The sequence below is a fragment of the Mauremys reevesii genome, linkage group 1 (genome assembly GCF_016161935.1).
Source record: "Mauremys reevesii isolate NIE-2019 linkage group 1, ASM1616193v1, whole genome shotgun sequence".
Lineage (NCBI taxonomy): Eukaryota > Metazoa > Chordata > Testudines > Geoemydidae > Mauremys > Mauremys reevesii.
The window spans coordinates 197532111-197558294 of NC_052623.1; the positions used below are offsets into that span (position 1 = coordinate 197532111).

The 26184-nt window shown below is 44.1% G+C and overlaps 1 protein-coding gene across 4 annotated transcripts in view; it reads right to left on the minus strand.

Annotated features, from left to right (window-relative positions):
• Window positions 1–9195: 9195 nt before the first annotated feature.
• The window catches only part of LOC120387072 (tyrosine-protein phosphatase non-receptor type substrate 1-like), a 31434-nt gene continuing 14445 nt past the window's right edge, over window positions 9196–26184 (minus strand). For 3 of the 4 annotated variants that reach the window (XM_039507664.1, XM_039509262.1, XM_039508484.1), the window contains exons 2-6: window positions 15639–15723; window positions 14087–14449; window positions 13217–13528; window positions 12036–12128; window positions 9196–10516 (exon numbers count right to left, since the gene is read on the minus strand). In XM_039507664.1, coding sequence (XP_039363598.1) covers window positions 10386–10516; window positions 12036–12128; window positions 13217–13528; window positions 14087–14449; window positions 15639–15723 — 984 coding nt within the window. In that variant the 3' untranslated portion in view covers window positions 9196–10385. The remainder of the gene's footprint in view (window positions 10517–12035; window positions 12129–13216; window positions 13529–14086; window positions 14450–15638; window positions 15724–26184) is intronic. The other variant, XM_039510054.1, reaches the window with a different exon arrangement.

Below are 26184 nucleotides of genomic sequence, written 5' to 3' on the forward strand. Positions count from 1 at the left end.
ACGTAGAGGGGTTGCACCTCAATACGTCAGGAGTGATGTGTAACTTGTTTGTACCTCTGTATAAGACTGCACCCCTGAATGGATGTCTTTGTCCAGCCTAGGGGGCAGTGGAAAGTCCCGCCACTGACTGAGCTGGTCCATTGTCAGGGAGCACATATGTACTGGCTAGCAGCACCTTGGACTTCTATGCCAGTGAGCTGGAGACTGTGTTCCTCTTTGACAATAAACCTGGTCTGGGTGCCTTTGAACCTTACTAGAGACTGTGGTCATTGGGGGTTCTCTCGGAGTCTGCTGTGTCAGCTATCTGAACAGAGCTGGGGCAGCACACAGAGGGATTGATATCAACATTGAACAGAGCAGAGCACCACACCAGTAGTGTCTGATGACAAACCCCAGTATAGACACTGATTTCAGTTTAAGAATGACTTATTGTGATTTAATTTAAAGGGATTCCTAAATCAATTTAAGCTATTATTAAACCAAAATAAGAATGTTCACACAGGGATTTGCACCTGTTTAACTAGATCCATTTAAAAATCATACCTTTAGTTAAACCAGTGCAACTTGGTCGTGTAGATAAGGTCATAAGTGCAAGCTAAACTAATAAGCTAAATTTAAAGCAAAGTAGGAGTATTCACACCCAAAGTCCCATGAGTTTAACATGCCACATTTAGTTAAACCAGTGCAATTTCTTTGTAGACAAGCCCTAAGAAATACATCACCTCATGGCAGATTCATACTGGCTTGGGTAGGAGTATGGAATCTCCAGCTGGTGTTCAATGTGCTGTAGAAGGAGGAAGTTGAAATGCCTGCCAATAACATTGTCCTCCAAGTGCAGTGTCTGTGAACTAGACATCTGTCAACGACTACCTCCAAAAATATAAAGAATGAAGATTTGACACAATGTGATGGATGTGGAGCTGTGCTGTAATAGCTATGGATAGTGTATGTTGACCTGGTTACTGGGATGTTTACGTATGAAAATATTGGTTTAGTGTAATAGGGGGCTGTCAGGAAAAACAACCAGCAAAGGAAAAAAATGACTCAGGATTAGCCTCCCCTCAAGCACTTGAGGACTGTTAAGAAACAATGCCAGGATGAGAAAAGGCCTGAGAACAAAGGAGATCAAAAGAACCCTGGCAGGTTTAAAAAGGAACACACGCTCAAGGGATTGGAGGGGGAGTTGTTTGCAAGAACAAAAATGAGACATTGGGGGTGTCTGAAGAAGGTAGATCTGCCTACGTAGCCATCAAGGAATGGTAAACCTTTAGGTAAGAGAGACATGTGTAGACTGACTGTTTTTTAAATCTTTTTTCTCTAAAAGCTTTGTTCCCATTGTTAAAATTAAAGAATACTAGGGGTTGAGAAGGCTGTTTGGTTACTGCATTCAGCACTGGTCACAGACTCCCAAAGGGAAGAACCTCAGGTGGCAGAACTCAGTTGGCCCTGCTGGGTAAGCACGGTGATACACAAAGTGCTGTAGCTCAGGGCCTCGTCTAAGGAGCAGGAGAATTGTGAGACTCCAGCCCAGGCAAGGTCAAGGCATGAGGCCTGAGGCCTCAAAGGGTAGGCTTAGGAATACTTCGTTGGACTAAACTAGACTTTACAACCATGCCCACACCAGAAGTAATTAATTTCAACTAGAGGGCTCAGCTCTTCGATACTTTCGGCAGCGCCACGGCTCTACACAGATCTGCCGCTTAGGCAGGCAGCTCCGGCTGCTTGGTGTGGCTGCCTAATCGAATCCACTCCAACAGCTTTTTGAGTCACAGCTCACCACTCGTTGGACGCCTGACAGGCTTCAGAGCTTGGACTCAGCTGCCAGTCTCACACAAAGACCATGGAAATGACCAACACGATTTGGCAATCTGGAATGGCCATTTTTCCTTTGAATCTGGTGTGAATGGGGCGAGCTCTCAGCACCTCGCATTCCATGCAGAGAGAGTTGCAGGGATGCAGAGTAATCCAAGAGTCCTCCAGCAGAGGAGTCCATGAAAGAGGTCCCCAGCATGGGTCCTGGGAATGCTCTGCGAGGCGAGGAGCCATCTCGGAGCTGAGGAGGCAGATGAAGAGCAAGAAAGCAGAGAGGTGTGGTCTCCAAAGAGCTGCGAAGACAAAATGCAGCCGATGAGCGGGTGAAAACAAAGAAAGTACTAAGACAAAAGAGACAAAACAAAGCGCCAAAGCGAAGACGCCTGGGAGGAGCCCAGCCAAAGAGAGCTCAAGCAAAGGTCTCTGCAGACCAGCCCCAGGGGGCCGTGCCCCCACCGGTGGTGACGGTGGTGGACAGTGGACGGTGTGGGAGGGCCCCCAGTCAGGACCCCCCTCCCTCGATGGTGAGGAGGGAACGGGTCTGTTGAGGGAGTTCAGGTCGGGATCAGCGATGAGGACCTCCCCTTGAGCTCTCTGAGGGAGGATCACGAGATCTACCTCCTCCCCCCCCTCCCCAACCCCCTGACCGCCTCACGGAAGGGAATCAAGGGTAAGAAGGATCAACAGTAAAACAGAAAAAAATTTAAACATTTATTTAACAGAAATATATATAAAAAAAAAAAAAAAAAATAAAAAATTTTAAAAAAATAAAATATACAAAAAGCAAAAACACAACAGCAACAAAGCAAGCATCCTCTGGGGATAGTTCTCAAAATAGTTCAAAAAGCAGCTGGCAGAGGGAAAAAAGGAATTCAGAGAAGAGGCTGAGAGAGTGCAGCAAAAAGCTGCAGCTCCGTCCTCCTCCCAGCATTGGCATGGCCAGGGGCTCCCATCGCTAGCAGCATGGCAGCCTCTGGTCCACAGGGGTCTGTGCTCTGCTAGCATCCGCTTCTCTCGTTTGTGGTCTGCAGGGCTATGGCTTCGCCTCAGTGAAGTGCTGCATCTGCTGTGTGTGATTAGTGTACTGTTACTATTGTGCATGGTAGACTTTTACTTGCATAAGAATGTGAGACGTTTGACAGAGTTTTTTTTTTACTTTGCATAAGAATGACCTTGCTTTTTTTACTTTTTGACTTATTTTACTGAAGCTGCCACCACATTGCAGCACAGTTTTTAGCACACATGGTCTTTCATACACTCACTACAGGCCTGCTGGGATAACGTGCATCGCTTTGCACATTGCATTGCAGCTGCAGCTTGAGCACAGCTAAAGCTCAAAGCCTCTGCACTGCTGCACTGTAAGGCACACCAGGACAGGAGAGGTCAGCTCTCTCTGCTCTCTTCTGTGCATCTGGCTGCTCGCAGTGCGAGAGCGCGCCAGATGTCTACTCTCAGACTAGTTCGAGATCTGAGATCTCCTGAGATCTCCTTCCACTTTCTCCTTTCTCTTAACTCTCTCTGACTATGTTACTGTGTGCACTCATGACTTGTTCAATCTTTTTTTTGTTCACTGACTGTTCACACTTTTGACAATCACTGTTCCTCACCAACCTTCCATCCCCAACTGCAGCCCTGGCAGCACAGACAAGAAGAAAAAAGACACAAGGGACATCAGCAGGATGAGACAGCTCAGAGCAGGAGCAGCACGCAGAGAGCAGAGCAGGCAGAGAGGCGCAGAGCAGCAGCAGGCGCACACACATGAGACAGGAGGGAAGGGAGCGGCAGGAGGCGGCACAGCCGACTCAAACGGGAGACTGAGGGCATGAGGAGCGCACGACGAGCAGCGCGCTGCGTAGATGTTCGCCAAGAGGATGTTCTGCAGCTGCAGAGCCCTGCAGTGCATCTGCTGCCTCCTCCTGTCCCCAGGAGTCCCTCCCCCAAGAAGGCCACGCCCACCGCCTGAACTGTAAGAAGTCGAGGGGGCACCTGACCCGCAGCAACCCTGAGACTGCAGAGACAACTCTTCTCGTCTGCACCGCAGCACACCGCTGCCCAAACTCAACCCAAACCAGTCCCAACCAACTTCAACTGTACTCTGTATTTAAACTCCAAAGCGGTTTGTGTGTTTCTACTGTTTTTTTGTCAGGTTTTCTGTGTGTGTTCTGTGTTCTGTTGGTTGTTCTTGTTGCCATGCCACCCTGTGCTGTACAGTGCCATGGGTCTGCAGCTGCAGCTGGCACACAGCAGTCACACACACACACCAGTGCTGCAGGTCTGCAGTGCAGTGGCAGTCTGCCTGTGTGTATGCTTTGTTGTGTGAGGTGTGTGGTGTGCTGATGAATGCTGTGTCCAGGTCCCTGACATCCCACAATGCCTTGCTGTTCTTCATCACCCTCCATTGTGCAGGCCCCCTGCCCCCTCTTCTCCCACCCCCCCCTCCCCCCTCAAGAGCCCCCTCCTCCCCCACCCCACACCACCCACCCCCCACAAACCCCTTCCCACAGTCCACACCCTTCCCCCGCCCCCCACCCCCCCACCCCCCCCCCACCCACACCTGCACACACCAGCACACAAACCCACCCATCAGTGCACCTTAACCAGCAAAGAGCAAGAAAAAGAAAAAGAAAGTCAAAAAATTTATTATTAAAAATTAAAAAAACATGTGGAATTACTTTAAACATGTAAAACTGGGAAAACTTTTTAAAAACAGGTCGAACTAAAAAGTTGATCAGGCTCTGCAAGAAACTCTCTGCCAGGAAACTCGCCCTGCTCTCCTGGAACTCTTCGCTGCTCGCCTCCTGCCCTCCGGGGCTGTGCGGTCGCCTCACAGCAGTTCAGCGCAGAATTCCTCTCAGCCTCATCCTCCCAGCCAAGGTCTCGCCAGCCCTTCTCCAGCACACATGGAGCACAGCAAGCAGCAAGCATTGGGATATTCTTTCGAGCCGCTCCCTCAGCGAGTCAGTCGCTCCCGCCATCTCCTCGAGTCACAGCCAACACACACCCCCACCCTTTCTCACTTGCACCGCAAGCCACACCCATTTCTTTCACTGTCAGCCTGCGCATAGGTTTTGAGACTTTGGCAGCCAGGCGGAGGGCCGAGGGTAGGCCGGGCTGTAGGCATCTGCTGTAGGCTCTGCATCCCCTCCAGGGTTTTTGTGGTGTGAAAGTGCCTGCCTGCTGCAGCCTTAAAGTCCCTGAGACCTGACACACCTGCGCCGCCTGCTGAACCTTTGATGCCCTGAACCCTGCCTGGTAAACACCCCCTTGTCCACCCACAGCCTGCAGCACCACACCAAAGAAAAGCCGTTAATGTCGGTGCTGGCTGCCTGGGCTGGTGCCAGTGCCAGGATGTGAGTCTGGTGGCCTGCCCCCCCCCCCCCGGGGATCCCATCATCATCCCCCATCCCCCATGATGACATGATTTGGGAATCCCATCTCGGACGAGCTGAGAGCAGTTGATCTTGAGACACTACTTGAATGTGAATGACAGCAATCCCCACGGGTTCGTTGTTGAAGCCACGCCACTGTGACACGTGCTGTGTTGGCAGGCAAGTTTTCAGAGGGGCTTGGCACACCGCTTGCACACTCAGGGCACTCGTCCTGGCGCTGGCTGCTCGCAGCAGCCAGGCAGGCAGGGAGCAGTGCGCAGAAAGCGCAAGGTGTGCCCGCCGCCTGAATCGCGCAGTTCACTGTGTCATCCCAGCAGCCTCAGCCACCTGCCAGTGTCCACCCTTCTGCTGTGCTTCCAGGCCCCCCCCAATGCCCCACACCACATGAACACCACCCCCCCCCCCCATCCACCCATGACCTTGCTCCTGCTTGCTGAGAGGTCTCCGCGCCACTCCTCTCACTCTCTCTGCCCCCTCGCCCGCCCGCTCTCACTCTTCTGATCTGAAGAGGTGAGAGGTGAGCGAGTTGACAACGAACGGAATAAGCGATGCGCATGAGCAGGGCGATGATCGCTCCATGGTGGCTGCGCGCGGCGCGCTGTAAACCTACCAGACAAGGCGCACAGCAGACAGATTTCCAGACAAGCGCAGGGAGGGGAGGGGGAGCAGGCGGGAGGAATGGCGACACACATTTTTTTCATGCATGCAGGGGAAATCCAAATTCAATGGGCCATCCAATGGGATGGGGGTGGAAGGGATAGGATGATACACAGTGTGCACCCTAAAGTCAAGCTGGGCCCCTGAATGTGTGGATTCAAGTTCGAATTTGTTGTGTTAGTAGTATGGATACACAACTTTATTATTCGTACAAAATCCACAAATTAAAATAGAATTAAAAATAGTCCTGTAGTGTAGACAAGCCCTTAGAGAGCCCAGAGATGGGACAGAGGTGCAGTGAGCCCTGTAACCAAGACACTTACCAAAGAGATAGATCTGACAGAGAGAGAGAGAAAATAGCAAATGCTTTGCAAAATACCAACACACCACCACCACCTGTGGTTAACATCAGCTCTGTAACTTCTCAGTAGCCCTTGTGCATAAGCAGAGATCTTCCCACGCACAATATTCCGGTGTGAAATTACTGTAATTTTTAGACTCAAGAACTGCACTTATTCTACAGATTGTAGCCTATTGCATCTTGTTCTTGACAGTGATAATAAAATAAACCTCCTTGATGTACAGTGTGAGGCTACAACACCATTTCAGGTCTCTGATTCCTCAATCCAACCCTCCTGGGTGGCCCATCATGCCTGTGAGGCACCCCATGAATCTCAATGGGACTTTGTGCAGGGGTGCAAGATCACCCACACAGTTACTATTGCAAGATCAGAGCCCAGCACTGGTTATGGTCCTGCCAATAAAAGTATGCTTCAGAATTAAAGAGCAGACCTACAGAGCTAAGGAATAATCTGATAAATAGCAGCAGGAAAGAGCAATTAAAAGATATGGACAGACATGAAAAGATAGGTTTGCAGATGCAGTCTGAAAAAAGATGGAGGGCCTGATTCCCCATTGCCCTGCACACCCTGTGAAAAAACAAACAAACCTGAAAACCCCCAAAACATTTTGAGTTTTTGCCTGAAAAGTTTTGGGTTTTCACAAACATTTTAATTTCGCCAAAACCCCAGTGTTTTGTCAAAAATATTTTTGGCAGAAACTTTTTGGCCAGCCCTTATAGAAGCCCGGGGCCAGGTACATCATGCAGATTACATTGTCAACACTTTTTAACCTTGTAAGTGTCACTGGACAGAACATTGTTGCAGGCTAATAGCTTCCTACATGTAAGGGCCATGTAAGGTTTTGCTGATATAGTGCTGCCATTTGAGACCCAAAACTATGTTCCTTCGGGGAGTAGGTAGATATTTAAGAAATAACAGGTCACCCTTATTACTGGTATGGAATCTTGCACTCAACCTTTCAGGGAATAAATATTCAGTCTGGCCTCATCAGACCTCCAGCACTGACTCCTCCCCTGACCTGTTTGCTGCTGCTTTGCGATGAATTTTACCACTGTGCTGAGGTCCAATCCAAAAGTACTTCCGCCTCCTCAAGTACTTAAGGGGTGCATGGTCCTCTGCATGGGGTGAGCTCTGATCTCAAATGTGAAACAAGAAATTAAGGTACACATCACTAGAATTTGGGGTCCCCACAAGACTTTGTCTTGTTTTGTCTTTGTCACCTTTGTCAGGGAGAGAGATGACTGTCCTTGTGCAGAATTGTCGAAGGCTGAACTCCGAGCCCCTTGATTTTTTTTTTAAACTCTTCATATATTTAGGAAGTATTGGCAGGTTTACAAATCCTTGCCATGTAAATATCAGAAACAAAATGACAGTCATTACAACAGTGAGTTTTTGTTTAGAGACATATTATGCAGGTATATTGTAATCAGATCTCTCTGTTTCACAGGGTTACAAAGTGAGCACCATTACAATGTCAATGACATGTCATTTCTAGTGATTTTATTAAACTGAGTCCAGGTATGTCTATCACATGTTAATATTAAAAAAAATTGGACAGATGTGCTGATTTTTTGTTTTAAACAGATGAATGTATTTTGTCTGAATATTAAATAAATGGTAACCAAATATCTAAGTATCTATTTGTCATCTGTGTATTTTGCTGAGTACATATTTGTTGCGTTAACTTTTCCATAACAACCATCTCCAATATATTTTAGAACCATTCCTCTATGGCTGGACTATTTTTTCTTTTTCCTATGAAAAGCTGCCATTAGCTGAGCAACTACTAACAGCTGAGAGATTAATTCTTCTCTTCCTTTTGTTGACATTTCTGCCAAGAAGCCCCAGGAAGATTATCAAAGGGTCATTTGGTAATAAATATCCAACGAGTTATATTTGGTTATGAACTGCATCCCAGTATTCTCTAATGACTTGACTCGTCCCACCACACATGCATAAAATCTCCTATTTCTCTACCATTTCCTCCCCTCCCCCATTCAATCTTTTTTTTAAGCTGGCTGGTGTGAGCTACCATTGAAACAGAATCTTAAAGAAATTTCCTTTTTTTTATGCTACAGACTGAGGTTGCTAGTTCTGTTTTCCAGATCAAACCCCATTCCTAATTTGTCCACCCTGGTCCTTTTCCCAGTGTCTCATATATGGGCATCCTTTTGTTAGGGAAGATGTCTGCAAAGATTGATATAGATTAGGGTTTTTGTTTGTTTCCTAATTGAGCAATCCCTATTACTTCCATTGATGTGAGCTTTCAGTTTCTAGAAAGCTGAGAAACATAATGCTGAACTTGAAAGCACTGGTACCATAGGGTAGTGGGCCAGTTAGAATTAGTTTTGATCTCTAAGTAAGTTAGAAATGTTTCTTTACTGAATATCAATGTATTCTGTGCCTCTTGATTGTAAAGAAAGAGAAACTTGTGTTATTTCGCTGGGACCTGAATCTGATCTTAATAACCCTGGTGGTAAATCATCTGGCACAAACAGAACTAAACACAGAGATAAGAACTATGCTTGATGCAGGGCTGAGAGCTAAGCTTTCATTTGAAAACAATATTAAAGCTGAGATTTTTGAAGTTGCCTGAGGGACATGGATACCTAAATCCCATTAAAAGTAACAAGAGTGGATGTGAAGTCAGCTGTTAAAATCCCATCCATTATGGTTTAAAAGAAAGCTCTCAAAATGTGACCCAGCTATATTATTAATTCAGAACCTTATGAGCAGCTAGCAATTTGCCTACAAAGCCCCCTCACTTCTGATTAGCTCTTTTCACCCTCTTTCCATTTTTTTCCTTTCTCATACCTGAATAAATACTTCAGATGCAGTGGTCATTGGAAAACCTAATAAAAACAAAATTGAAATAATTGGGTCTGACACAAATGGATATTTAGACTCCTTATCCATCCTTCTAGCTATCTTTCATTGTTAAACATCTTTAATGATTTTTAAACAATTATACAATCGACACATGAGAACAAATTATGGACAAGCGAACACATACTTAACAGAAAGCCCTGACCTACAACACCATTTTCTTCCCAATAGCACCTCCATTTTGATCTCAAGTCTAGAAATTTCAATGCATTAATATACTCCAGTGTCCTGGGTATAATAACCCGGAACTGAGGATTAGTACGACTATAGTAAAAAATATATAGCTATTCTTATTGCTGCATGGTGATAGTTTTTTCCATGAAAGTCAACAACTTAGATCATCAGTGTCTTTCATAAAGTGCCTATGGCTGAGGAAGCAAAGAGTAATACAATCAAATATGGTGAGAGTAAGGATTTGTGTAACGTTTGTGAAGAAAATAAGTGCAGGGTTATTTCACTCAGTGATAAAACATTGCATTTATTTATCTCTTTTCATCCAAAAAGCTTCCCAAGCACCTCACAAAGTGGTTTGCAAACTACATACTGCATGCTGGATCACTTTGCCAGCTACTGAAATGCAGCCACCTCGGTGGTGGAATATGGCAGATGTGTGACAGCACACATCATGCTGTATCTGAATTAAACTAGACGGGGAATTTTCGACAGACTGCTGTTACACAGGAATATACCCAGAACACTCATTATCTTACATATGATGTATTTGGCATTTAATGATCATAAGTGGTTGGTACCTAAGCTTAACATGATATCTGAAAAGCAGAGCCTTGAACAAAAACATCCCCCTACTGTTCTGAGGGAATATTGGTTCAATACTGACTCAAAAGGAAGAGTATCAAGTGCTGCTGGATGCATACAATCACCTAACCTCATGGTCATGCCCATAATGCTCCACCTCCAGTGCATTATCTCCCCAAGGCACATAGTAACCTGGCACTCAGATTGGGCACCTTTTAAAAAATCCCCTGTGTGTTTGAATTCCCTTTATGTGTCACATTACATGCCTGTCGTCTTGTTTCATAATACTGTCTTATCTCTGAGAATTCCAACGAGTGTCCAGCAAACTGCTCTGCCCCTGCTTTTACTTCACTGGTTTAACAGCTCTAGGTTTCAGTATTACCAGGAGCAAGTCATTATTTGTTTCTCTAGATGCTCCTGTCTCTAATCATCCGATAGGCACATCCAGCACTGAAGACTGCAATGGGATGCAACATTTTCTTCTTCTCTATTTCAGGGCCCACATACTACACTTGACAGCAGCTCATAAAGCAGATCCTGGATAATGAGTAAGCAGTGAATAGGTTGTATCACTCTGGCTTTCTTGTGGAGGATGCGTCTCAGCTGTCTCTGGCAATCCCCTTTCTGCGGAGCTCTGTGATGTGGACTTGAATCCTAAACCAGGGAGATAATACTGGGCTTAGCTCCAAAAGAGACAGCACATTTTACACACACAAAACACAGATCAATAATCAGTTCAACATTCCAGAACTAAGTGTCACTGGTATTTTAACAAATTATATTCTAATTTATACAGAACAGTGATACATTTGTGTTAATGTTGGGTTATATTCACCCACAAGAGGGAGTATATTTCATAGAACACAATGCATACAGTAGCTTTTTGCACAGAGAGATAATACACATCCTCTTATTGGGGGTAGGAACATAGTTTTATTTTTATAAGGTTGTATAATTTCATCACTCACTAATGTTAATGCAAAGCAACACCTTAACTCTATGATTAATTAGGTGAAACTAAAGCTTGTATTTCACCCCCCAGTAGAAGATGTCTTTTTATGTCAAGCACTTTTGTGGGGAGTGTTTTATTCAGCATCGATTGGTATTCCACCCACTGTGCATGTGTATGTCTTTATAATGCGTAAGTGACACCCACCTGGGAAAGCTTTTGCACTAACACATGGTGTGTGCTGCGATTGTATAGCATTGTGGGTACATTGTCAATTTTTTCTTTTAAAATCAACACCCAAATTTAGCAATGATGAAATGTGCAAGGCTGGCAGCCCTAGGCATGGAGTCCCTTGTTCAGCCAGACAACAGGGACAGCAGCAGTGCAGACTTCCCTACACTACCCTGTCAATGAACCTCCATGCTGAAGGGAAAGGGTAACTGAGTCCCCATGCTTACTCAGACCTTGGCCTCTCTGCTCAGGCTGCCAACAAAAGGTGTCAATTAGACCAACTGTAGGGAAGATTTTCATTATCTGAACACTTACCCACTGGGACCAGCAACTCATTTTACACAGGTCACCTTTCAGTTGGAAAAAACTCTGGCTCGCTTTGGGCCAAGGCTGAATGGAGACTGGTGACCTAGAGGTAAAAGGTTCTCTATATCCCATTACCCACCTCATTCCCTGTATATTATATATGTTTCTTTAAATTTTGGTATTACTATCATTAGTTTCATAATCATCAAGATTTTCCCAGCTTAAAGCGTTACAGCAGCCTGTTGGCTTTGGAAGCCTGTAAGGGACGTTTGCGGAAATGGTATTTCCAGTATTTAGCTGGCAGCCGGCTGCTGAAGTGAAAAAGTGATAATTCAGTCCATCAGAGCGGGAGAGCACCAGGGGGTTACCTGAGTACCAATAACGTCCACTCTAACAAAAAATGATATTATCTTTGTTTATTTGTTACCTTCTTTCTATTTCAGCTCTTCAGTTCAAAATACACAGACATCTATCACTTGAGTTAAGCAAGATTTTGCACCAGTATTAAGGCTTACATCAACTTGGTAGGTCTCAAGTCATTAGAAGGCAACATAACCACAAACACTAAAGTTGTTTTGATTCCCTTAAACAGAAGGCGACGGTGCCACCTAGATAGTGTTATAATTAATCAGCATATATAACATTAACTGTAAATAAAAAAGACTAAAGAAATAGCTGAATACTCACTTAATTTCACAGACTTTGCCACAATTATTGCTAGCAATATTGCTAAGAGACCAAACACTATGACAAGGCTCCACAGGGTGTAATCTAAAGATGCTTTAGAAAACAAAACACAGGTAAATTACACAATAGGAAGCTCAGCAGCTATTCAAGAGTGCACATCAATGTTTCACCTCAGGGAACAAACACTACTTTTTTGAACAAAATTACAAGGAGAATTTAGGAAGGCAAGATGTTTTTGCTAGAGTTGGTAGGGAATAGAAATTTCTGTCCTGTGAGAAATTCTGATAGTTTGGTGTTTGTTTTCATCCTGAATTGGGATGAAAATCAAAATATCAGAAATTCTAAAGGAACAAAATTTCAGAAAAAAATTGATTCCATGATGTTGAAACACTTTTTTTGAAATTTTGGATCAAAACAAAAATATTTTGTTTTGAAACATTGAAAATGTTGACATTGCAAAATGTCAGTTTAAAACATTTGATTTTGAATTTTCCCCTTCAAAAAATTTGAAAATTTTACTGAAATTGACATTTTCCTGCAAACATATTTTCATTAGGACAAAATCTCATATTTGATCAAGAAAACTTTTTAGCTAAATTTTTTTCAATCAGATTTAGTAATTACCCCATCAAGTGTTATCATTCCTACTTTTTACAAAAAGCGGGATCACTAATGATAAACACAGAGGACCTTAATTTCACAAGCGCTTACTGGAGAAAGCATTGGAGTGGGATTCAAGAGACCCGGTTTCTATTCATTTACAAATAATAGCAACTTAAACAACTAAAAGAAGTTGCCATTTAGAGGCAGAGTGTTGTCCTAAAACTTGAATTGTGTTTGGCTGTGAATCTGACGGACTGTCAATGGAATTTTGGCTCCTAAGTGCCTACATCCCTTTTGAAATTGAGAGCTAGGATCCTAAATCAGTTATTTGTTGCAAGGCAGAGCACCATAATGTGGAAGTATCTTTAAATATGTGGGCCTTGGTGCTATTACTCCATCTCTGTGAGCTCTCCCAACAAGTGTCAACTTCAGCACACTCAGCGCAAATGATGAAAATAAAGGGCTTATTTCACTGTGTACAGATGAATGCTAATACATGTTTCCTAACACAAACACAGATGAACATCTTGAATGGCCAGTGCTACTAAACAACTTGAAAATGCACAGTACCCATTTACCTTTCTCAGACTGGGTCAGGGTGAGGTTTTTCACAACAGGCATTTTCAGTGTAGAGTGATTCACTTGGCAGGAAAACTGGGCAAATTCATTCCAGTCATGTTTGGAAACAACAATGTTACTTATATAGGAATAAGACCCGTTGCTATTGTGGAACAGAGAGTCATTCCTTGTTGAGTTAGTGAGCAACTGGCTGCCCTTACTCCAGGAGAGCTGGATGTCCCCAGGATAGAAGTCCCAAGCACTGCAAGTTAACGTGGTCTCCTTGTCAATGGGTGAAGAAGAGGCCAAAGAAACCTCAACCACTGGAAGGGCTGAAAGAGAGGGAAGAAGCTAGTCACTGCTCGCTGTAACTCTTTACCTGCACAATGCCGCATAGGTGAAATTGGGACATTGCAGGATAGCCCAGGGCTGGGTCACATAAATCAGGGGGTCCCCGTGAAGCCATTCAGCTGGGGTTCCAGTGCCATGGCTCAAGGGTCAGAGCGCTGCCACCTCTTCCTCCTCAACAGCCCTGAACTGCTCTGCCCATACCAGCGAGAGCGGCTCAGTCCCAGGGTGGGGGTGGGGGAAATAGGTCATGTGCACAGAACTGGTGTCTGTGTTGATGGGGAGCACCAGGGAACGAGGTGTTACCTGTTAAACAGGAGCTGAGGGAGACTTTGATGCATCCCCACAAGGACTATGATAAACGGGAAGCCATCCCAGTAACCATACTGGCTCGGATTGTCACTACAGAGCTTAGTCATCACAAAGCAGCCCACACTCCACAGCAGTGAACGTCACACAAGCATTTCAACCTGTCCTTCCACCCACACATCAGAGCACTGCAGCGTTTAGGATATTTGGAACACAGGGAACTCCCGGCTCACCTGACACGGTGAGGGAAATGTTAGACTGGCTTTGCGTTCTCACAGGAGGGGGAAGTGTCTTGTCCAAGATGCAGCTGTAAACACCAGAATCTTTGACAGAGACTCTCTCCATAACAACATAAATCCCTTTTGTCGGCTTATCGTATTCTAGGTTTATACGCTCTGTGCAATTTCTGCTCCAAATGGTGAAATTTCCAAGCTGTATGTAACACAGCTCAGTAGAGCTGCCGTTTCTTCTCAGAGTTATAGCGAACCCTTCCGTTTCTTCGATGTTCTGCGCACAGACTGCTTTCACCGTTTCACCCTGTAACGCTGAGACCATCTTTGAACTCAGTGCAGTGGATGTGGTTTGGATCATTGGCTCTAAATGGGAAAGGAAAATGGAACAGATGAGTTACACGTATATTAAAGAATAAGACAGCTCCTTCACATTCTGTAAATAGAGATGAGTGGGAAGGGAGGTTAGGCCACAAGCGGTCTCCATTACAGGAATGGAGTTCTTCATTTGGGATTATGCCTGAGGATCTGGGGAAAATGTTAACCCTTTGTTATGTTACTAGTGTTAATAAATAGTTTTGCATCTTAAATTGGATTTATTAGAATCATTTTTGGCAAGTCCACCTCACCTTTATGAGGCAAATGATTGTTCTTTTATAAGTGTATAGAAGCCCCTTACATGCCTGGGCTCAAATTTGCTCTTGAATACTGTAAGTGGCTGTGGATTATTTCTATACCACTATCTATTGTAAGATTAGGTAGCAGACATTTGAGGTTAGGGACATACCTTTCAGCTGTCCTTTAGTTTTGCTTTAGGCACACAAAAACCAAATTCTGATCTCAGTTCTTTTGGAATTAATCCAGAGTAACTCCCCTGGCTTTAGAGGAGTTACTCTGTATTTACAGTCAGGTAACTACCAGCAGAACTCAGCCCAAATTTCATACTCTACATCTTGATTTTATTGCTGTAAATTATGAAAAGCGAGAGTACCTGAAACAGAAGCTATATTAAATAAGTTATTCTTCCTTCAGTTGGAACTTCCTGCATTTATAATTTTTTTCAAGCCTCTTATTTTAAGTTTTGATCCCTTATTTGGGCTTTAGTAGATGGAGTGGAAAAAAGGTGAAGGAAAATCAGAACAGTTTGATTTCAGCATGAATCAGTGAAGAAACTGAGTAACAGCAGCTTTCAATGATTCATCTCTTTGGAGAAGCAGAGTCAACAATAAGCGCACTGACATTTCTGAAGGGTTCACATCATGACCAATTCCACACAGGAAACAAATGGAATTCTTTAAAATAAGCCAGTTGGAAAGAGGCAGGAGTGTTTTCAAAATATTGAGCTGGCAACAGAGTTCTGTCTAGATGGCCAATTTCATTCTCAATCAAACTCCACTGAAGTGGGGATATATCCAGGGATCTATTTGGCCCTTCATTTTTATAATAACTATAGGAGAAGATATGCCCCTACCTCACCCCAAACACCATCCAGGAGAGAACACACACAGCTCTGGGAACAAGGATATTGAACAGAACTACAAATCGGTATGCCTACCTGACTGACAAAGAAGAAAGATGAACATTAAAAGCACCAGTAATTTAGTCTCTCTTCTGGGCAGCTGAAGTTCCCCGGGCAGCATCTGCAAAACACCGTTGAGTTAGCCAGTGCCTGCCTGCAAGGTGCTAGTCCTTATTATCATTAAGAGCATCTATCTGGATCATAGACATGTTAGGATTTCAGAGGCCACAGTGCACTTAGTACTGCAAGTTCCAAGGAAATGTCAAAGTTAAGTCCATGCTCCTGTAATATAAAGAATAACAAGTGTAGAGGATTTTAGTGGGGCTGAGCAATTTGCATACTGATCTTTTGCACAGCCCAGCACAGCCAGCGGTAGGCCATCATTATTAGGAACCTAGAAAGGAATGATTAACATAGAAATTAATATTAGGGCAACTGGTCAAACACCAATCTCCACCTACTAATATTTAGGTATTGACGCGGCAAGAGGTGCTGTCATCATGCATCACTGAAGCACACAAGGACCTAGGATAATACTCCCCACAGAAAGAGTTAAAAATGCCTTATGGCAACTGAACTGAGACAGATGTTAAGGGGACTGTTTGTATCTCTGATGGGCAAGTACACCTCTTCTGGGGTCCCTTTGGGTTGCAGACCAGCTACACAAAAGCCAGGCCACTCGTCAAGGCCATGTGATCCTTGGTGAGGAGCGCTGGATTAGGGAGCTTCCTAGATAGAAGGCTCCTCACTTAAGGGAGGGACAGAGAACAGCATGTTTAAGTACTGAGATTCTGGGGAGTCACAGAGACAGGAGCCCATGACAGCTACTTTGCACTACCAAGGCAGTCAGTGTCAGATGGGTTCAATGAAATGGGACTTGCGTATACTTTATACAAAAACAAATTACACGAAGAAAATACCTGACTCTGCATCATCGATTTCTGCTCTGACATACGAAGCCCTGAAATTTGCTGCCACTTAGCAAAGGAGCAGGAATAGGATAGGCAGCCTCTGAGCAACCATATAGCCTAGTGTATAGGAATTGAGTAATTCCTTTATGTAATTCATGAGCACTCCAGTGGCCCTCTCTGTCCTCTATGCTTCAGAAGCCACCAGAGCCCTGACAGAGCAGCAGTGTGTGTATGTAGTTAGGCCAGGCCTGTTGTATATGTTTAATAAACATGGTTAATTGGACCCCACCAAGCCCACGTCGTCTCTTCATATTATATTTGGTGTGTATAGAGCAAAAGACAAATTTATTTCTCTTTTTCATTTGGTCCATATGACATTGGGCTTACAGGGCATATTTTATCTTCCTCTATTCCATGTCTTTTTCCTCTTCTCCCTTGGGGTGCCCCCCATAACATGGTAGCCCTAGATTACACCTGTGTATTTGGGACAGGCTTGGGTGAGTTTTGTGGGTCTCTCCTTATTTTGCTTTTCATTTATATTTACCCTTATGTGGAAATCTTATATTGGGGGATTTGGCATTTGTCTCTGGGAGATGCTTTCATAGAGTTTTGAGCATGTTTTTTTAGTTCCTCCAGCCTGGTACTTTAGGCCAAGATTTTCAAAAAGCCTAAATGGACGCTGCTGGTGTCAAAGCAGTCAGTGCACACTCAGCAGTTTTGGAAATCCAGGCGCCTAGTCATAGGAGCCTAACCATAGGCATCCATTTTGAAAAGGATGGTTCAGTAATAATTCTTCCTAGGTGAGTGTCAGATTGCATGGAAGAAATTAGGGAGATATTTAAGTATTCTTCTTCACACAGCTGGACATAGCTCAAAAGAAAGTGCCTCGGTTATCCACCCCAAACATCTCAGTTTTACTTCCTCTCCCTTCACAAGGAGGAAAATAATGTAATTGTTCCTGTCAATCACTAGCTACAGTCAAAATTTAATTTAAAAAAGTCTTGGCTACTTTAAAACACCGATCATAGCCCAGTACAGGAGGAGGATTTCATTAAAGACAGGATGCAGAAAGAGAATTTCGGTGGTGGGTGTAACTGGTTTGATTTTTCTAACATACATAATGTTGGACACCCTCAAAAATCCACCAAGCTAAAGATGTCCAAAGCCCTGGCGTGCTCACCAAACCACATATGCATAGAGTTTGTATCTTGTGGAGAGTCTATAAAACAAAAGCAGAAATGAGATATCCTTTTTCTAAGCCACAAAGAGACTGAAAAGAGAAGCTTGATTCGGCTCTCACACCACTGTAAGGCACAAATAACTTCACTGCCATAAAGAAAACAGAGTTTTTAGTAAAAATTAAAACAGGATTTATGCCAGAATCCAGCCTTCTTGTTGATCCACAAAGGGGCAAGAAAGTTACAGGTGCTTGCTGCTACTAGTGTGAGGGTATGTCTACACTACGGGATTATTCCGATTTTACATAAACCGGTTTTGTAAAACAGATTGTATAAAGTCGAGTGCACGCGGCCACACTAAGCACATTAATTCGGTGGTGTGCGTCCATGTACCTAGGCTAGTGTCGATTTCCGGAGCATTGCACTGTGGGTAGCTATCCCGTAGCTATCCCATAGTTCCCGCAGTTTCCCCCGCCCCTTGGAATTCTGGATTGAGATCCCAGTGCCTGATGGGGCAAAAACAGTGTCACGGGTGATTCTGGGTAAATGTCGTCACTCAATCCTTCCTCCGGGAAAGCAACTGCAGACAATCATTTCGCGCCCTTTTCCCCTGGATTGCCCTGGCAGACGCCATAGCATGGCAATCATGGACGCCATAGCAGCATTCATTTGCTTTTGCAAGATAGCAGAGATGGTTACCAGTCATATTGTACTGTCTACCATGCCATTGTAAATTGGCAATGAGATGACGTTATCAGTCGTTCTGTACTGTCTGCTGCTATCATGGGTGCTCCTGGCTGGCCTAGCTGAGGTCGGCCGGGGGCGCATAGGCAAAAATGGGAATGACCCCCCTGGGTCATTCCCTTCCTATGTTTTGTCTAAAAATAGGATCAGTCTTGCCTAGAATATGGGGCAAGTGTACTAGAGAACCAGAGAGCACAGCCGCTCCATGTCAGAGCCCCAGAGATCCCGCAGAAATGATGAGCTGCATGCCATTCTAGGGGGTGCCCCTGCAACAACCCCACACGTTGCTTCCCTCCTCCCGCACCGCTCCTGGGCTACCGTGGCAGTGTCCCCCCATTTGTGTGATGAAGTAATAAAGAATGCAGGAATAAGAAACACAGAGACTTTTTAGTGAGATAAAATGATGGGGAGGAAGCCTCCAGCTGCTATGATAGTCCAGGCAGGACATTAAAGGGTAGGAGGGAGAGGAGACCAGCCTTCCGCTGCTATGATAGTCCAGGCAGTACAGAATCTTTTCTTTATACATGACGGGGGTGGGGGGAGGGAGGCTGATGGAGCTCAGCCCCCAGTTGCTATGATGAAGACGGTTACCAGCCGTTCTGTACCATCTGCTGGGAATGACCAGGAGTCATTCCTATTTTTACCCAGGCGCCCCCGGCCAACCTCACCGAGGCCAGCCAGGAGCATTCACGGACTGATGATGAGAATGGATACCAGTCCTTCTGTACTGTACCGTCTGCCACCAGGGAGAGGAGAGGAGAGGATGCTGCTGTTTAGCTCTCCAGCACCCTGTCTACCAGCAGCATGCAGTAGACATAGGGTGACATTGAAAAAAGGCAAGAAACAATTTTTTTCCCTTTTCTTTCGGGGGGGGGGAAGGGTGTAAATTGACGACATACACCCTGAAACACCCGGGAAAATGTTTTTGACCCTTCAGGCACTTGGAGCCCAGCCAAGAATGCAAATGCTTTTCAAAGACTGTGGGATAGCTGGAGTCCTCAGTACCTCCCTCCATGAGTCCCTCCCTCCATGAGCGTCCATTTGATTCTTTGGCTTTCTGTTACGCTTGTCACGCAGCACTGTGCTGAGTCCCTGCTGTGGCCTCTGGAGATTTTTTCAAATGCTTTGGCATTTCATCTTCTGTAATGGAGCTGTGATAGAACAGATTTGCCTCCCCATACAGCGATCAGACCCAGTATCTCCTGTACGGTCCATGCTGGAGCTCTTTTTGGATTTGGGACTGCATCGCCACCCGTGCTGATCAGAGCTCCAGGCTGGGCAAACAGGAAATGAAATTCAAAAGTTCGGAGGGCTTTTCCTGTCTACCTGGCCAGTGCATCCAAGTGCAGATTGCTGTCCAGAGCAGTCACAATGGTGCACGGTGGGATACCGCCCGGAGGCCAATACCGTCGATTTGCGGCCACACTAACCCTAATCCAATATGGTAATACCGATTTCAGCGCTACTCCTCTTGTCGGGGAGGAGTACAGAAACTGGTTTAAAGAGCCCTTTATATTGATATAAAGGGCCTCGTTGTGTGGACGGGTGCAGCATTAAATTGGTTTAACGCTGCTAAAATCGTTTTAAACGCGTAGTGTAGACCAGGCCTGCCTGTACCTTTCTAGGCATAAAAATACCTTGCTTCCTAGTACTTTAAGTATATCTTTGGTGTTGCTGTTAAACTGTTTGGCAAAAAGGCCATGTGTGGTTGAAATATTTAGGTATGTCTATACTGAAAAGTTGCCGCCAAAACTTTTCTCTTTCACGGGTACTTTAAAAAGCCCCCGCTGCGAAAGACAAAAGTTTTGCTGATGCAAATGTCAGTGTGAATACGGCTGCCGACAAAGCTAACGCCGCTTGTGGAGCTAGAAGTATTTTGTCGGCAAAAGTGCTGACAAAGTACCGACAGAGAGTGTTTACACACACTGACTTTTAGCGACAAGGCTGCATCGACACAGCCTTGTCACTAAAAGCTGCATGGTGTAGACAAGCCCAAAGGGCTTTGTTCTTTGACCAGTGCTCCCACAATATAATGGAAATTGTGTTACTCACAGCCAGTATCTTTCTGTTACTTCAGCTGAAGGGTTTGTTTAAGCACACTGCACTCAGGCCTGACTTTTCCTTTTTCACTGCATTGCAGTGAAACTTGTCCAAGAGGACATACTTATTGGACAACTGCCTGTCTTAAGAAACTGGCCTGAAGTAGCCTTAAAACAGAGTGGGCCTAAGGACAAATCCCTTTTCCAACACTAGGAATGTACCTGGAACACTGAGTAGGATTCTGAAAGGAGGCCCTTAATGTTAAGCCACAGATTGTCCATGTTCATCGAAAACACATTTTACTGTGACTTGGTCTAAGCCAGAGGTGGGCAAGCTATGGCCCACAGGTGCTCCAGCTGGGGCGCTGGGTCAAAGGCCAAAACATGTGGCAGAAGCAGCCACATGGCCCCACTCTGGTGCTAGCAGGGTCAGGGGCTGTTCCACGCATGGAAGGGACATGCCACTGCTTCCGGGAGCTGCTCAAGGTACGTGCCACACAGAACCTGCAGCCCTGAGCCTCTCCTCACGCCCCAACCCCCTTTCCCAGCCCTGATCCCTCTCCCACCCTCTGAACCCCCGGAGCACTCTCCTGCACCCCAAACCTCTCATCCCCAGCCCCACCCCAGAGCCTGCTCCCCTTCCTGCACCCCAACCCCTTGCCCCAGCCCTGATCCACCTCCCGCCCTCCAAACCCCTTGGTCCCAGCCCAGAGCACCCTCCTACACCCCAGAGCCCTTATCCCCTCCCTTGCCCCAACCCCAATTTTGTGAGCATTCATGGCCCACCATACAATTTCTATTCCCCGATGTGGCTCCCAGGCCAAAAAGTTTGCCCACGCCTGGTCTAAGCAGCATTTCTCAATGACCGGTCTGTTGACTGGCACCGCGCCCTGAGATCTCCCTGACACAGTTTAGGAAGGCAGCAAGCCAGTGTCTGGTATCTAAAAGGCTGAGAAACGCTGGTCTAGGGTGGCCTTAAACTTATTTATCTTCACGCAAATGAAAATTTCCAAAATGAAAAGATTGGTCTGGTTAGTCATATACAATCAATCACAATCAGCAACGAAGAAACCAGTAATTGGGGAGGGATATGTGTGAAAACACATAAAACATGGGCAGCACAGCCAACGGGCAATTCTTCTTTTCAGCTTTGTTTTTAAGTAGGAAGTTTTGAACAAAATGCAAAATATTTGTGAAAAATTCAATAATTAAAAGATTTTTTCAATAAAAAAATTCTCATTCAGCCATTTATGTATAAGATTACATATAGAGGGCTCTTTATGATGATACTTTGGGTGGAATTCACAAAGGTATTTAGGCATCAGCCACCTAAACACCTTTGTGAATCCCACCCATTTTCTCTACTTGAATGCACATCTAGAGAGCTGAGGAAGTTTGTGGTGAAAAATGACAAATGGTTAAGTTTTACTGACAGTCCCAGCTCCCGAGGACATGGGGCTCTCTGTTTTCATTTAAATTTTGTTTTAAAATAAGTCAATTCCTTGCCCTTGTGATTGTGAAGAAAGCTTTGGAAATGTGACCCGAGTACGACTTCAAAAACAAGAAAACAAATAACATACGGTGAGTGAGAAATGCTTCTGAAAAGTGGCTTGTACAATATTATTAACCATGTCTATTACAGCAGTGCCTAAGGGCCAGCCAAGAGTGGCGCCTGTGGTGCTAGACACTGCACAAACAGAGCAGTAGATGGTCCCTGCCCTGAACAGTTTACACCCTAAGTGGAGAGGAAAAGCACTGGTGGGGGAAAGGGTTATAACAACGCAAGCAGAGTGAACGATACGATGGCATACATTATACGCATGGCCCTACATTAGGATTTTCAGTTGTGCTTGACAATAGATGTCAGACACAGCTTCCCTCAGTTCCTCTGCTAGTGGGGGGCAGCTGTCCTAATGGTTTGGACAAGCTCAACTGAACAGACCGCTTGTTTTAACTAAGGCCCTGGTGTTGCAGTGAGCTTGCTGAGGTGAACTCCTGCACACCTGTGGAGCCCAGATGAAATGTGTCAGCTCTGTGCAGAGGCAGGGGCCTTCCTGTGTGAAAATGATTGCAAGATCTGGCCTGTGTGTGACCCATTCTGCATTATTATTTTTTTTAATGATCTTTATGAAGGTAAGCAGAAGTTCGTATGTTTGGGTAGCAAATATTTCCAAAAGGTGCTCAACAAATGGATATAATACATTAAAATGACATGAGATAATGATAGATTTTGTTAATAGCACTAATAAGGAGCAGAGTGTGCATGCTTCTGCATATTGCAGATATTGTTCATCTCTCTGATTGAAAGTAGTCATGTATGTAAATGACAGGTGTAAGTTTTATTAGAATACGTGTAAGTATTCTACATACATAATACAGCATAATTAATGATCTGTGAGACCATGGGGTAACTGGAATGCTGTTAGAATGCTACCATTGAGAGGCTGTGGAGCTGTGTACACACAAACTTGCACCGGTTTAGTTGGACAGCACACACTCCAGTTTGGTTTCAGAATGGCTTATTATAATGGAGCAGCATCTCTGCTACAGTTAAGGTTGAGACTCACTGTCTGACATACCACCTTTTTATTTCAGTTTAGCTTAAGCCTGTTTCTAACTGACATAATCAAAACAAAGTAAAGATTGGTTTAACCAAAATACGTGTGTCTGCACAGCCTATTGTACCAGTTTAACTAAACCAGTTTGAAATCACTTCTTAAGTTAAACTGACTCAACTCTTTGTGTAGACAATTCCTCGAACCACTTTGGTTGGCTGGTGCAATAGAGAATAAAAAAGTACTAACGTTCAATAAAGGGGGTAACTACATTGATAAGTGATGATATATATTCATCACTTATCAATGTAGTTACTCCCTTTATAGATATATAGATAAAATAATTGACCAAACCAAAAGCTTTTCAGGTCTCATATTATAAAATACATCCATATCTTTGCATATCTTATTTAATTATATAGTATCAGATTATGTTACCCTGAGTGTCCCCTAAGAGGAAACAGATACATGAGTAATTTGACCCACATAAATAGTCCCTTTGACTTTAACAGGACGCTTCATCAGAGTAATGTCACTCACCTCCATTAAGTGCTTGCAGGGTTGGTCCCTAAATTTGATGCATCCATCTTATGCTTGCCAAATTTGGCATGCCCAACTGACACTATGGCAGCAAGGCCACGATGCCCAATTGAAGCCTCTAGATGCTAGCACAATACAAATAAATAACAATTATAACAACAACAAACTGAAGTGACTCCTGCTTGTGCATGTGTGTTCCAGGTCGCCATCTGCACCATTCCACAGAAGAGATGAGTTGTTACAGCCCCAGTGATAGAACCTTGGCTCTTTAGCTCAAGCTGTAGCAGTTCATGCTTTTAGCTCTGGAGGTCTCCAGCATGTGGTCAAGCTGGCATCTGTCATGGAGCCATACGAGGGGGGCATTTGAATCTGAGCATGGTGATTAAGGGGGGGGAAGAACAAGAAATCTATCAAAGTAAACTATAATTTAGTCACAGGAAGAAAATATCTCCTGTGCTTCTTTCCACATAAACAGAAATGGCTTAATTTTCTGTTGGGGAAAAGAGACACTGCAAAAGAAAAATGTTTCCCAAAGTTAATGGGTGAAATCCTGGTGTTATTAAAGTTAATGGCAAAATTCCAAGTTGACTCTGATGGGGTCAGGATTTCACACAACAAACCTATCCCTAGTCCTTTGATTAAAGCTTCTTCACCGGGGATTCAAGTCTAGCTGACAACCTTGGAAAAGATTTAGTACAGACTGGGCCTTAACTCCACTGGATCACACTAACAACACTCTGACAAAGTGGGTATTCACCCACGAAAGCTCATGCTCCAAAACGTCTGTTAGTCTATAAGGTGCCACAAGACTCTTTGCTGCACTAACAACACTGTGTAACATTGATAAAGCTAAGTTCTGTTAAAGTATCGTTCAGCACTAGTCGATCAATAAAATACACTGGGACAGATTCTCTCCATGGGACTATGTCCTCTGCTGGTGCAAAAGGGATGGAAACTTAATAGATCTTCCCCAATGATGATTCCTTCCTTGTGGAGAGTCCTCAGCTGGTGTAGAGATCGCCTAATCAGCTCTTATACCAATTCCCATTGCCAGCTCTAGGAGAGCCTGTCTGAAGTACACACGACACCAACAATTCCCAGGTGGCAGATAGTCTCTGGAGAACTATTATCAGGTGGCATAGTTTAGAGCAATTTGAAGCTTTTCTAAGCTCTGCTGGGAGTGGCACAGAAACCTCAAAAGAATCAGAGATCTGTAACCAGCTTCCTGAGAGTTCTCTACTCTCTGCTGCATGGAGCAGTGCTTGGTGCAGCATCAAATTTAGGGTGTGTGTATATCTATCTATCTATCTATCTATATGTGTGTGTGTGTGTATGCGTATAATCTCACACTAGTAGGCAGTCCTGTTATTTTTATATTATGCATGGATATAGCTTAAGCCTTAAATTTAAACAATGACATGTTTGGACAAGCTGTCAAAACTCATATTTCTGCATGTCAGTGGATGTAAAGTGACATACCCAGTGTTATGTAAGCACAGATAGTTTACTTACTTGGTATGAGGAAAAAGCCTTTATTAAACATCTTCATCAACACATTTTACCTCTGTAAAACAAACCTTAGAACTATGAAGACAACGTGTTTTTTCCTCCTTTAATATTAGCAGATACTAGACTTATATAGAACACACACAGAAAAAGTACTTCTGACAAGACTTTTTTTCCCCCGGTACACTTCTGCGGCTCCGAGTGCTTTACAAAAAAATTCAATACTTCACACAATACTTAAAGACTTCTCACGCACATAACTGTCATATAGGCAACAATAAAGCTAGTCCCCTCAGGAACAAAAATAGCAACCACCATAATCCATCAGTGCTGTAACTCTTCAGCTCCCCCCTTTCCTTACAGGACGGCAGAAAAGCACTGGGTTTGCAATGGGGCCAAAAGGTTAACAAATGTTATTGCTTCTGTTTTTGATGTTGATTTATTTTCTTAGTCAAAATGGAAGTGTTCACATCCATAATTCAGCTGCAGAAGCATACAGTTCTCGATTTAGCAGGAGGAAGTAAAGCAATTATAAAAGTAAAATGCTTAAAAATAGGACGGCATCCTAAATTTGAAGCTTTCCTAATTCCAAAACACACAACACCGTTTCTCCAATAGGGTGGAAAATGCATTTATTTTTAAAAGACAGACAGGTATGGCTTTTGCCTTGAAATATGACGAGCAGATTTGAGTTCTCTGACCACCTTATATGTTCCAACTTCAGTACAGTTTAATTTAGCACCCTATTTTTCAATTTCCTAATACGTACACTATACATTATCCTGGTAACAACTTTTGAGACCTTCTCAGCCACTTATATCAACATAGCCCTTAAAACAAATCTTTACACAACTTGAGTTCATTTTGGATTGTTACTTTGCAGTATTACCTGCTAAACTACTGCCTTTAATCAAGTCATTGTAAATCAAACACCCAAACCTTTCAACAAGATCCCAGTTTTGACAATTAGTGACATATGTACTTTGGAATGCAGTTGGTTGTATAACTAATTTAGCAAATACTTAGTTAATGGCAAGGAGGACATTTTGTATCTATGTTGGTAAAACACTAGACTTGATTACATTGCTTGATCACTTCTGGGCCCAAGA